This window comes from Haematobia irritans, chromosome 3 (assembly GCF_050003625.1).
Source record: "Haematobia irritans isolate KBUSLIRL chromosome 3, ASM5000362v1, whole genome shotgun sequence".
Classification (NCBI taxonomy): Eukaryota; Metazoa; Arthropoda; class Insecta; order Diptera; family Muscidae; genus Haematobia; species Haematobia irritans.
Window position 1 is genome coordinate 5,690,192 of NC_134399.1, and position 12,959 is coordinate 5,703,150.

Sequence of the window (12,959 nt, forward strand, 5' to 3'; positions counted from 1 at the left end):
AAAATTGGTCCATATCAAATTCATAATTGTATGTAGCCCCCATATAAGCGACCCCCATATTTCAATTCTGGCTCTCTACGTACCGTGCAAAAGTCCATATCGAGTCGAAATTATTTGTAGACTTACCTATTTGGTCTAATATATACCACGTATGGACTAACTCACAATTTAGAAAACGATGTTAAGAAGTTTTAAGATACCACAACCCAAGTAAACCAACCCAAGTCTTTCGTAGGAGTTTCTACGCAATCCATGGTGAAGGGTACATAAGATTCGGCCTGGCCGAACTTACGGCCGTATATACTTGTTTTTATTCTAAACTGCTAAACTTTTTTCAAATACCAGAAAAAACATTATTGGCCACCTGAAAATTGGAAAATTGAAAATAACAATGATAGACAATATCACATTTGTCTATGGACAACAGATGTATTATAATCCTCTTGAATGACATTATTCATAAATTTACCCAACTTACGTTGGATTCTGGTAGAAGTGATAAATGATACACAAGGATTAAGTGCATCAGGAATTTGACTTTAGTAAAAAAATATTCAATTGTACATTTCCGTTCAAAAAAACAAACAAAAGCTTAAGTGGTATTAACGAGGAATAGTTTTTTACACATGCCCTTAAAATAGGACATCAATGGAATACTTGTCGTACACCATGTAATTGTCCTAATATCCTTTTATTCGTTGGTGTTTCATTACTATTTTATGATGACTGAGAATCATCCCCGCATAAAGGGATGTTCCAACAACGAGCCCACCCATTAGCATTTATTTTTTGGGAATAAGGGTGTTTTGTTGACATTTTTCTCTGATTCCTGTTTTTTTATTATTTGCAATTTAACAATTTGTTTGCCCAAGAAGGGATTATAATGATATAAATTATGGAATTAGAGGACAAGACTAAGTAAGAAGAACAGGTTGTGAGTCCAGTAATTTCAAATGTATACTTTTCCATGTTTGTTTTTCTTCCAATTCGCAGTTCGAAAAGGCTTATTCCTCACAACGATTGGGCAATTGGGAGCAGCCAAAATGGCAAGCCAAGGATCCACCGCGACCTAGACAACGCAAGGGTTCCACAACGGTGATTGCAAATGATCGAGGCCATTTATTGGATTTTTCTCGAAAGTATTATATGTGTTGTAATTATTGGTATCATTTTATTAATTCTTTATAATTTCAGGCTAAATCAAAATCCCTGGGGTACCTTTACTGGCTATAAACTACCGGAAAATCTTACTCGCCGATTTGGTAACAAATTCTCTTCAAATCATGCCAAAGATTTGGATGATAAATTTGGTATATCTGGGACATCCTTAAGTTATCCAACGAAAGATAGAACCATAAGTTTTGATAACAATCTTGAAAAACCCCTAAATTCCTACGACAAGAAATTTGTAAGCTTGAAAATATTTTTTCATTAATTGTTAAAAATTAAACATTTAAGCCCGGTATGTCACAATTGAATTTTTTGAAATTTTTTCCTATGGGAAAAATATGAGAAAATTCGAGAAGGACTATGTTTTCGACTGTTTGCATTTTCGCACGGTATTATCCATATGTATGTAACAATTGAACTTTCTGTATTTTCTCCTATGAGAAAAATATGAGAAAATTCCATAAGGACTATGTTTCCGACTGTTTGCATTTCGCAATGTATTATCCGCACGTATTATTTTTTCTAGTGAAATTCCGCTATGCACAGTTATCGATTGTTCCTCCATTAACTGCTTGTTTGTTATTGTCAAGACTAAAAAACATTTTGCGCTATTAACTATTGTTGACATTGGAATATAACAGGAATTTTTACAAGAGCCTGTAATGGATACATTGGTATCGGATGCAAAATGCCTATGAGTTTGGTGGTCGATAACACAGTCCCCACATTTCTTATAACCCGGTATGAAGCTCTTACGAAAATCCCTGCTGCATGCCAATAACAGTTTTCCATGTATTTATAATGGAAGACAAATGTAAACAATCGATAACAACGTCTCATGGAATTTTCGTTTGCAAATATAACAATGCATTTCGTATGAATGGCAGAAATTTCGTTAGAAGTATATATCGGTATTACTAACGAAATTTCCGTGAAGCGTTATTATCGATAGTTTATATTTTCCTCCCATAAGAAATACATTGCCAAACTGTGTTATTGGGACCCAAACGAGAATCCGAATGAATTTTCGTTAACAACATTTCTTATGTGTAGCGGAAGTTTCCCTTACAAACTGGCATACAGACGATAACAAAACTGTCTTATCGGCACGTAAAATGAATTTTCGTAAGAGGCGGTCTCAAGCCCGGAATACAGTTCTAGTGAATTAAGAAAACAAAAGGTTAGCGATTTTGCCTTTAGAACGATGTTATCGATTTATATATTTTCAAATAAAAGTCGATATGTACAACAAGCGAAATCACGTTTACACATAAAGGTGGGTATTAAGTTCGAGTTTAGCCGCTAAAATCGTAATTTTTTCACGATTACTTTTCTTTAATAATCCATTTTAAGAAATACAAACTTTGTGAAAATTTGCTTTGGGATATTCCCCATCAAGTTATAATGGAATCTGCGACGAATATGTATAATTTTATGACATTTTTTACTCATTTAGTTTTCACTTTAGTGAAAATAAGCGGCTAAACTCGAACTTAATACTCACCTTAAGACATTAGATTTTTTGCTATCAAAATTTCGTGAGATGTTGTTATCGTCATGCATCTCCTGCAAAATTTGTGGTTATATGTCGATAATACAGGCTTTCATGTAATGCCTATGGGAAATATTATAAAATGAATGAACGAAAGTAACGAAAGTTTCATTTCTATGCCAATAAAACAATTTTTTCTAAAATTCCTTATGGGATGTTTTTTCGCTAGTGTTGCATACTGGAATTACGTAAGTCCTAAAACCCGGAAAGCCTTTCTAGCAAATTTTCGCCAACCCGAGAAGACAGTCTTGCTATGTGTTCTTTATGGAAGGAAGTGATTGTCCTTGCAACGAAAATTTTTCGAACGAACCAACGAAAATTTTTCGCAATTTTTTTTTTCACTAGATGCGCATACCTGCCTTGAATGTTGTCCTACAAATATATAATTTTTCCTCAATTATTCTATTTATTTATTTATTATTATTCTTTTTTTTTATTTATTTGGTAGTCTTCCAATTTGGAGTATGTTCCTGGAGATTTCACTTCCTACAAAGATCAACATCCTAGCCGTGATTCATTATTGGAAAATAAATACAATCGAGATAATAACATAGAACCATCTTTGAATTTGGATCAAAATTTATTAGGTGATCACGAATGTAAAACTAGCGATTGCGAGCCCCCTCCTGTAAAGTTAACACCCATTCTTCCGCCCACATCGGCCTTGGCCACATCAAATCTGTCTCCTCGCATAAGAAATTTAGATTTACTCAATAATACCAATAATGCCAACTCAAGCCATTTTAATCTGTTGGAAAGTGAAGATCTATCCAAAATGAATGGACCACAGACGATAACTGGAAAACCCAATGAACGTTGCCCCTCGCCCGTAGTGCCAGCATACGCAAATTTTGAATTGGCTAAGCGTATGCATCAAACAAATTTGGATCATCAACCGCTTCCCGATTGTGTTGCTGATCTTGCCTTTCGTAAATTACAAATAACCGGAGATAATACAGCCGCTGGTCTAGCTTTGGACATAGACCCCATTGCAAGTGGTGTGGGTGTTAAAACCCATAACGCCGGTCCCACACATTGTACCAAAATGAAAGTATATCGGCCACAAACTTCAGGCGTTGTTCCACGTTCATATAGCAGTGATAATTTCCGATCATATTCGGCGGCACCAGACAAGAAAATGGGTGCCATGGATTTGGCAATTTGTTGGGATTACAAACCAGCCCAAGAACCACCTATACCCCGGCACATAGACGGTTCCAATGATTCTGCTGGACCGGCCGTCTTTAACTTTGTTAAAAGTCCTCGTGATGATCCCGCTCCAAATACTGGTCGGTCAGCGGGTGTATTTACAAGTACCCTAGGCGAGGCAGGATTTTTCGACAAAGACATAATGAGACGTAAGACTGATTTCGGAGGTCACAAAATAGAAACAGATGAAGATCTTAACCTGTGTCGACCTATGCCAAGAGCAAGGAGTGTTTCCCGAGACAATAGTGCCTGTGACCGATTACGTCGTCTCACTAAAACCTTTCAATCGAGCCCCGACATTGCTGATCATGACTACAAGGCCTTGCGGGAAAAATATTTGGGTCCTGGTTGTGATTTTGAGACGCCCATTGAACCGGGTTGTAAACGTGGAGGATTTTTCAAAAGAGCTCGTTCACGTCTCTGCCACAAAATTGCCCCTGATCCCGGTTGTTTTCCTAAACACTGCTCGGAGCGACGAATGCCTTGCAGTAAAGCGGCATTTCGTGCTGGAGTACCAAGATATGATGCCGGTGGGCATTTTGTAAGTGCAGATAGTGGTTGTAGTATGGGTAGCCATCATGCTCCTCATCAGCGAGTACTTGTAGTTCCAAGACCTCGAAATCCCTATGCCAAGAAGAACTATGACATTGACACTCTGGTTCCTCCATTCAAGAGTTATGCTGGAGGTGCCGGAGAAGGAGGATATCCTGAGCATTGGCGACTGGCTAGTGTGTACCAACATGCCTACAAGCCGATGCAGAGTAGAAGAAAACCCCTCATCCAGACGGTTTATAAGTGAGCTGCGTTAAAATAATTTTATAATTTGATAAGATACAATTTAAAATAAAAGGTGCATTGTAACATAGAAATATTCATATAGGTTCCACAATACAAATAAAATGTGAACTACTTTCACATAGTTTTATTAGAAATGAGGTTTACTTAAATGTGTAATCAATTTTAGTTTCAGCAAAAATTTTCCACTTTGCTGAGATTGTCGGGATATCTAATTTTGATCTAAAAAGTGTCACTTTGGTGACAATTTGTAATACACGACTCAAAGCAAAGTGCACCGCGTTATTTTTTTGGCTTACTTAGACTATTCAGTCAAATGTCATACTAAAAATAGTAAATTTTATTGTAATCAAAAGATCTCAGACCGATTCAAACATAGAATCAAATTGTGACAATGTAGGAATAATCCAACGCTGAAAACCTTTTTGGCATTGAACTATGATTCTTTGTGTGCAAGGCACACAAGCTAGCCATTGCTTATGGCTTACATTGAAATAATGAAATCCAACAAAAACTGCCTTCTAAAGGTGGGTATTAAGTTCGAATTTAGCCGCTAAAATCGTCATTTTTTCACGATTATTTTTTTTTAATAATCCATTTTAAGGAATACAAACCCTGTGAAAATTTGCTTTGGGCTATTCCCCATCAAGTTATAATAAAATTTGCAACAAAGATGTATAATTTGATGTCTTTATTTACTGATTTAGTTCTCACTTTAGCGGCTAAACTCGAACTTAATACCCACCTTAAGGTATAACATTTTTTTAATTTAAAAAATTAAAAATATACTAATTTAATCACACTTAAATTTCGTTTGCGGAAGGCCGATATGCAATTCCAGCAAAATTTCTGCTAGGTACTTCTCCTACCGCATTTTTCAGTATTTGGGTGGAATTGTGGATTTTCTATGGGTGATCACGAATTAAAGCCCTTTTTCGCTCTAGAACACATTATTTAAGAAATATGAGAAAAATATGTTTTTCATATAAAAATTTCAAATTTTTCTGCGTAAGTATTTGTACCGCATTTTTAGCAGAAATTCACATGTATTCCGTGGGGAGTTGTTATCGATTCTGCTACGCACTACTTCTGTCACATTTTTCAGGATTTGGATGGATGTATTTTGGATTTTCTAGCGGTGATCACGAATTAAGACATAATCGATACTATTTTACTTATCTCCGACAATTCTTAGCTTTCGGTCACACTGTAAGATTCTTCACAAATACAGACATTCCGCCCGGAAAAACTTATAGTCTGTAAGACGCATTATGCCCGGTATGCAGCTTTTGCGAAATTTGGTTACATGCCAATAATGCAGTTTTGCCGTGTATTTCTTATGGGAGAAAAATGTAAACAATCGATAACAACACCTCACGGATGTTTCGTTAGGAAATATAGCAATGCCTTTCCTTAAAACCTGCTAAGCACATACCTGCATAGCTACATATTTGCTAACATTAGCATTATTATCGATTATTTACTCTGTTATGGGCACGCAATCGAAATTTTAGCTAGAGGTGCATACCGGGCTTTCGCAAATATAGCTAAGCATTTCATATGAGCAGCGGAAATCCCCGCTAGAGGGATTTCCGCTCCAAAATTCAAAATGTAAACAATCGATAACATCGTTCTAACGAAAATTTTGCAAGCGTACTGTGCAATACGCAATAACAGTTGTTTAGTTTCATGCAGATTACGTGCATGTTGAGAAATGTCAAAATTGATAAGAAGAAGAACAAAGGATTGCTAGCGGGACAATCAGAGGAAAAATTGCATCGCGGAGCAAATGAGAAACTGAGGTAGTGGGAAAACTAAACTATAATCAACTCCCCCTCGTTTCTTAACACCAGAAACAAGTGAAATTATGAGCTGCTAGCAGTAGAACATATGGTGGTGCGGCATTATAACGGGTACCCTCAAGAATCTTAATTTCCTGCACATTCAAGAAAGAATTTAAAAACGTGTTCAGTCATGTCTGATATGCCTTCGACCTCTATCATGAATCGAAAGCCATCGACTTCTTCATTGGTGTCGTTGAGCAATATGTCGGGTGAGCCACCACTATTAACTCCAGAAGAAGAAGAGGAGGAGAAGCAACATTTGCAGAAGATAGTTGCTGCTTTAAGATACTATCGGTAAGAACTAATAACAAGCATACTTATTCTGGTTGATTTCCCCCAAAGGCTGAGTCAATGCAATTATTTCACAACCCATTGAAATTTTCCGAGACCAACAGAAGGGGCACCAATGAGAATAAGAGGCAATGTTGGATTCGTTTTTTTTTTTAATCAGTTGATATTTCTTGCAGAAAGTATTCCCTGGCGAAAGTCAATAAAACCGAGAGTTACCTCAATTCTCTACCAAGGAGACATCAGAATATGTTATCTAAATACAAACACCATTTAAGCATAGTAAGAGACTGTATTGACAAGAACCAAGTAGTCATTAAGAAAATGTTAGTTGATAATCCATTATGTGATAGCTCTGCCGTCAGCCAAAGAGATTTAGATGGGCACATAGCAAAAATAAGACACCAGGATATGGACCATGTAAGTATCGCTGTTTCATAACGAATTGAATTAGTAGCAAAGTTAAAAGAATTGTAGATATTGATATGGGTATATATAGCTGTGGGTGTGTGTATGTGTGAATTGGCTGTGGAGTAGATTATTGAAATTGATACGTTGTAATATTTTTGTTCCATTCCTCTCCTGTGAGGGAACGTGTGTTTCCTTCCCTACCTTAAACATTTGAAACAGTCTGAAGAGCATGTTGAACATTTTCACATTTTAAAGGCCCAGTCAACTTTGAAAGCCATTGCTCGCGATTGGAGTGCTGAGGGGGCTGAAGAGCGTAAACAATCCTACAAGCCAATAATAGATGCCATCGAGCAATATTTTAATCCAAAAGACTAGTAAGTATTTTCAGGCAAAATTCCAGAGACTTTTATTAATTGTGTATTATGTATTTTTCAGCATGGAGAATGAAGTAAAGATATTAGTGCCTGGCTGCGGTTTGGGAAGACTCACTTATGAATTGGCTTGCCGTGGTTATGAATGCGAGGGCAATGAATTCTCGTATTTCATGTTAATTGCCTCGAATTTTGTTTTAAATTGTTGTCCAGACGACAATATGTACTCACTTTATCCATGGGTCCACCATACTGTCAACAATCTTCGCAGGGCTGATCAGGTGGCAGTTGTGCGTTTCCCAGATGTATCCCCAGCACGCAATAAACCAACGGGAAAACTTTCTGTTGTTGCAGGTGACTTTTTGGAGGTTAGTTGAACATTGTTTACAATTTTCCGTTTACATTAGCTAATCGATATTTTGGCAACTGCAATAGGTTTACACTACGCCAGATGCATATGACTGCGTGGCCACGTGCTTTTTCATTGATTGTGCAAATAATGTGATCGATTTCATTGAGACTATATATCGGATTTTGGTTCCTGGTGGCATATGGGTGAACTTGGGCCCTTTACTCTATCATTTTAGTGATGTCCATCACGAAGATAGTATTGAGCCGAGTTTTGAAGATATCCAAATCGTCATCGACAGGGTGGGCTTTGAGGTATTAACTTCTAAATCTGGTCTGCGTACAAAGTATGCTCAAAATCCAAATTCAATGCTAAAAAGTGAATACGAAAGCCTTTTCTGGGTCTGCCGCAAGCCCATTAACAGTGCGGGCGATGGCAACGATTTGAATGACGAGGAGGAGGACCAGCGTGATAATGATGTCTTCGAAGATCGTATGCTGTAGTTATGTTTGGGCGATGATACGAATATTTTTACCATATACCTTTGTACACTCTTTGACCTGGAAAGTCACAGCGAATTTTTACTCTGTGAATTTTCTACATATTTTAGTGAATTATTATCTTTATTTTCATACAAAATATTTTGTAAAAAAAATGCATACAGGCTTCCAAAGGAAGAAATTTGGAGTGAAGTGAATTTTTTTGTTACAAAGAAAATAAACTGTTAATCTGTCTGTATTAAAAATGTCTGTATTTTTGTGTTGCCTATTTTACAAACCAGTGCCACAGTTGGAGTTCAGGAATTGCACAAAAAGTTGAGGTATTTTGTCTAGCGAACTGGTGGTTGCATGGTGTAATTTACTATAGTTTAGGAATTGTCTTCGCAATCGATTTAATTGTATTGCTGTCATATTTCCCGGTATTTCGACTTTCACTTGGCTATTCTTAACAGGAACTGGGCCCAGAATGCCTATCTTTCGAGCTGCTAAAATATCGGCCACAATATCTTGAGTAAGCCGATCCAATTCGAATACATAATTTGTGGTACTCAAGGGAGGCTAAAAAGATGAACATTTAGAAATGGATCAATATTTTGTCAAATTTTATTACATTTTGCGTGGACTGATTGGGCGGGAGGGGCTTCGACTCAAATAGGGCACTAAAAATATTCTCGAATTCCAATTCATCATCGGGAAACGAAACAAATAGAGGGCTATCCCATCTACAATTACCATGAGGTTCCTCAAATCTCATGCATAGTCCTTCAAAGATTTCTATACTGTATGGTACATTGGAGTTGTCCAAGATGGATGTATCTTCAACGTTGGCCAAGTTTTCTAGTTCTTCACCACATCTGAGTTGATTAAACTCCCAGGCTCGATCTTTTTGTATGCCACAAAAAAGAGTACATTGTGTACTTCTTGCAGCCTTGGTGGCACAAAATAACTCATATCGATATCCTAAAGTAACAATATTTTAGGCAATCGCTTTTATTGGGAAGTTTAGAACTAACCTTTTATATAGTTTCCAGCATCCAATATCACCACACTTTCCTTATCGAGTAACCTTAGGGCTTCTGATTTTAAATCACTTCTAACTACCTTTTCCTTTTGAGAGTCGGCAAAGTAAACATTTTTTTGGAAACCTGCCTTTGGTATGGCCTTATTTTCGCATATATGGTGGACTTTTTTCCCACGATCTTCGAAATATTTTTGCAATTCCAAAGCCCTTTTGGTCTTCCCACTAGCTGGATATCCGGATATAACTATCAGAGGCATTTAAATCAAGACAAAGCCTTGAGACCAGCAAGCGTTGAGAATCAAAATAAAAATGTGTTTAATGTCAATATCGAAGAAATGTCGCAATTGAACAACTGTTTAATATGGTACCTTACAAAAATGCGTGCTCTACGTTACTACCGACTGTATACATTTTGCTACTATAATACACATTAATAAAGAAATGCATGAATATTTCTGCTACGCGAGATTTCTTTAAGCCGATATTATCGATATTTCTCCATGAGAAAAGCATACAGGAAATTCTGAGAGTATCTGCTCTTTGCATATGGCATCCATGAGTCAAGCATACCGTATTTATACGTTTGTATTTGCAATGGCAAAGCAGTTCATGGCAATAAAGCAGTGTTGAAAGTCAAAATGAAAGGCATGTGGCAACACTGTACACACATTACTCAAACAGCTGTGTATGTTGACCGCTATTTATGTACAGAATAGAATAGGATAATTTTCTATCAACGATACAATGTCGGATCGAAGGCGTCGTTACAGGAAACCTAAAGTAAGTAAATTCGCTGAATCTCATTTGAAAAACGAGGTAAAAAGAGTTTTCTTTTAGGAAGACAATCAAAAAGTAGTGGTACAACCAAAAATTTTATTAAAATCTAATAAAAATGATACAGACAATGCCACTGGTTCTAATGTCAAGAACCCTGAACAGACGCCATCTACGTCTGCCCAAATTCCACATAAAACCATTATATTTCAAAAATCCAATGCCCAAAGTCCTACATTAAGCCCAAAAATTACCCGCGACCAAAACCAACAGTCTAGTACCGGCACAGTTACCAGTAATACTGACACGACCAATAATAATTCTGTGGTGGAACCTGTTTATCAAATGAGCAGGCCAGCAACTGTTATATCGTCGACTGGAACAGTGAATGTGGGCACGAAAAAACTGCTAATGAAAACAAACACCGATTTCTTTGTTGTTGGAGTTGTGGGAACTCAGGGTGTGGGCAAGTCAACCATATTGAATCTCTTAGCCAACGAACAACAGGATTATGACTACTATCGTAAAGTATTTGTGGATGAGGATAGCATATTTCCAACAAAACTGAAAGCCAACAAATGTTCTGCCCGTTCTCGGACAGAATCAACGCATCTCTTTATTACTTCGGATCGTATGATTTTATTGGATACGCCACCTGTAATGGTTAATGCCTATAAGAAAGACATGATTACCAATGAACTGGATGATCTTGATGGTATTATTACTCTTATGTCAGTATGCCACTTAGTCATAGTTGTTCAAGATGACTATTTCAATCTGAGTTTTATGAATATGCTAAGATTTGCTGAATTGATGAAGCCTTCGCAAGATGTTAAGCCATTTTTACACGACTATTTTCCCAATGTACTTTTTGTGAAAAATCGAGGAAAACGTTTGGACTTTACACCAGCTAGCAAAGCTTGTCAAGAGCAAATGTTAAGGGCATTTTTTAAGGATTCCAAATTACGCATATTTAAGGGCCAAACTAGTGAGACATTCCAGATGTCTTCAAACCAACAACAAATTTCACAGAAAAATAAAAAGAATCGTGGCATTGAATTGGAGCGTGATGTGAATATGTTTCTATTTCCTGAAATCAAATCTGAAGCTGAGACAACATTTCATGGCTCCCTATCAGATATTGTCAAAAAATTTCGTACAGAAGTCTTTACGACACCTCGTAATCCCATGTATGCAGGGCCCACAGAATTGAATGAGGAGATGTGGTTTGATTGGCTAACAAAAGTTGCACAAGATAATCATAATTTCTTCTTTAATACTTATGAAGACATCCAACGTAAGCACTTGGATGCTGCAGCGAGTGAGAAAAGTAATAATACAGGTGGCAATTTTAAAGATGTTGATGTTTGGTAAATCAAATAAAGAATGGAAAGGTGAAATCACACACCCCTGGCAATGGTAATTTCTAAAGGTAAGTGAAATCACAAGATGATTTTTAAAGGGAAATTTGTGGAAATGTTTGCATTTAAAGTTAATATAAAATGGGCTGCTTGAACTAATTACATATATTTTGGAAGGTGAGTGGCTGTGAAAATAAAACCAAAGACTCAATAATGGTTTACGAATTCATATATCAGAACATGGGGGAATTTCTTATTCTATATGTAGAATGACAAAAAGAGTTAAAATATATAGCAGAGTTTTGTATAGAGAAAAAAAAGTGGTAAAAAAAACACCATCCATTTTTTACCATGGATCACGGGAACGGTTGTCCTTATGTAACCTACAATAACGTCAACATCGATTTAATAAACTGCAAGTTTATCACCTTAGATTCTCCAATCTGCTACAAGTGTTATATTTTTTTCTGCGTAGAAATATGAACTATACGTACTTTTTAGGGAAAATTCCCGCTAGGGTAGCCGTCTAAAGCAGATAATAGGTTACGTTAGGTGGCATTGTATTATCCCGATATTATAGGCTCATTTTGTCTATTCATCCCATAGTGATATCACAGGTGATGAACTTCTCTCTTATCAATGGGTGCTGCCCAATTCTATGTTAAATTCGCTGACAAAGTATTTCCTACTTATAGTCGAGTTTGATCTACGGTCGCCACAAGCAAAAATTGTAGACTTGTTTGGTAGATTGAATTATTGATGTTTTGCAAATATTCCTCACCACCTAAAAGGCAGTTCACAAATGTTCTATAGGGATACAATTTTTAAAAAGTTTTGACAAAATTTTGTCTAGAAAAAAAAAAATTCGACAAAATATTGTTTAGGACTAAAATTTTGATAAACTTTTCTATAAAAATAAAAGGAATAAAATTTTGACAAAATTTTACATGGAAATAAAATTTTGACAAATTTTATATGGAAATAAAATTTTCTATAGCAATAAAATTTTGACAAAATTTTCTATAGAAATAAAATTTTGACAAAATATTCTATAGAAATAAAATTTTGACAAAATATTCTATAGAAATAAAATTTTGACAAAATTTACCATAGAAATAAAATTTTGACAATTTTCTATAGAAACAAAATCTTGACAAAATTTTTTATAGAAAAAAAATTTGAGAAAAATTTCTATAGAAATAAAATTTTGACAAAATTTTCTATAGAAATAAAATTTTTGAGGAAAATTTCTATAGAAATAAAATTTTGACAAAATTTTCTATAGAAATAAAATTTTGACAAAATTTTCTATAG

The 12,959-nt window shown here is 35.9% G+C and overlaps 4 protein-coding genes across 5 annotated transcripts; 3 read left to right on the plus strand and 1 right to left on the minus strand.

Moving 5' to 3' along the window:
* Nucleotides 1-1,245: 1,245 nt before the first annotated feature.
* LOC142229112 (uncharacterized) lies at nt 1,246-4,730 on the plus strand. Its single transcript, XM_075299650.1, has 2 exons — nt 1,246-1,408; nt 3,171-4,730. The coding sequence occupies exon 2, from the start codon at nt 3,498-3,500 to the stop codon at nt 4,728-4,730; it is 1,233 nt and encodes a 410-aa protein (XP_075155765.1). The 5' UTR covers nt 1,246-1,408; nt 3,171-3,497.
* Nucleotides 4,731-6,462: 1,732 nt separating this feature from the next.
* On the plus strand, nt 6,463-8,734 carry LOC142228692 (carnosine N-methyltransferase unmet). Of its 2 annotated transcripts, none has more exons than XM_075299182.1 (5): nt 6,463-6,864; nt 7,038-7,278; nt 7,489-7,643; nt 7,705-8,008; nt 8,076-8,734. In XM_075299182.1, the coding sequence occupies exons 1-5, from the start codon at nt 6,701-6,703 to the stop codon at nt 8,490-8,492; spliced, it is 1,281 nt and encodes a 426-aa protein (XP_075155297.1). In that variant the 5' UTR covers nt 6,463-6,700; the 3' UTR covers nt 8,493-8,734. The 2 variants fall into 2 exon arrangements, with proteins under 2 accessions (XP_075155297.1, XP_075155298.1); XM_075299183.1 differs by having other exon boundaries at nt 7,525-7,643.
* LOC142228693 (protein KTI12 homolog) lies at nt 8,594-9,823 on the minus strand. The gene is made up of 3 exons (XM_075299184.1): nt 9,503-9,823; nt 9,100-9,449; nt 8,594-9,047 (listed from the first exon to the last, which is right to left on the minus strand). The coding sequence occupies exons 1-3, from the start codon at nt 9,765-9,767 to the stop codon at nt 8,760-8,762; spliced, it is 903 nt and encodes a 300-aa protein (XP_075155299.1). The 5' UTR covers nt 9,768-9,823; the 3' UTR covers nt 8,594-8,759.
* Nucleotides 9,824-10,162: 339 nt separating this feature from the next.
* LOC142228629 (protein SMG9) lies at nt 10,163-11,689 on the plus strand. Its single transcript, XM_075299124.1, has 2 exons — nt 10,163-10,290; nt 10,348-11,689. The coding sequence occupies exons 1-2, from the start codon at nt 10,255-10,257 to the stop codon at nt 11,656-11,658; spliced, it is 1,347 nt and encodes a 448-aa protein (XP_075155239.1). The 5' UTR covers nt 10,163-10,254; the 3' UTR covers nt 11,659-11,689.
* Nucleotides 11,690-12,959: the final 1,270 nt, after the last annotated feature.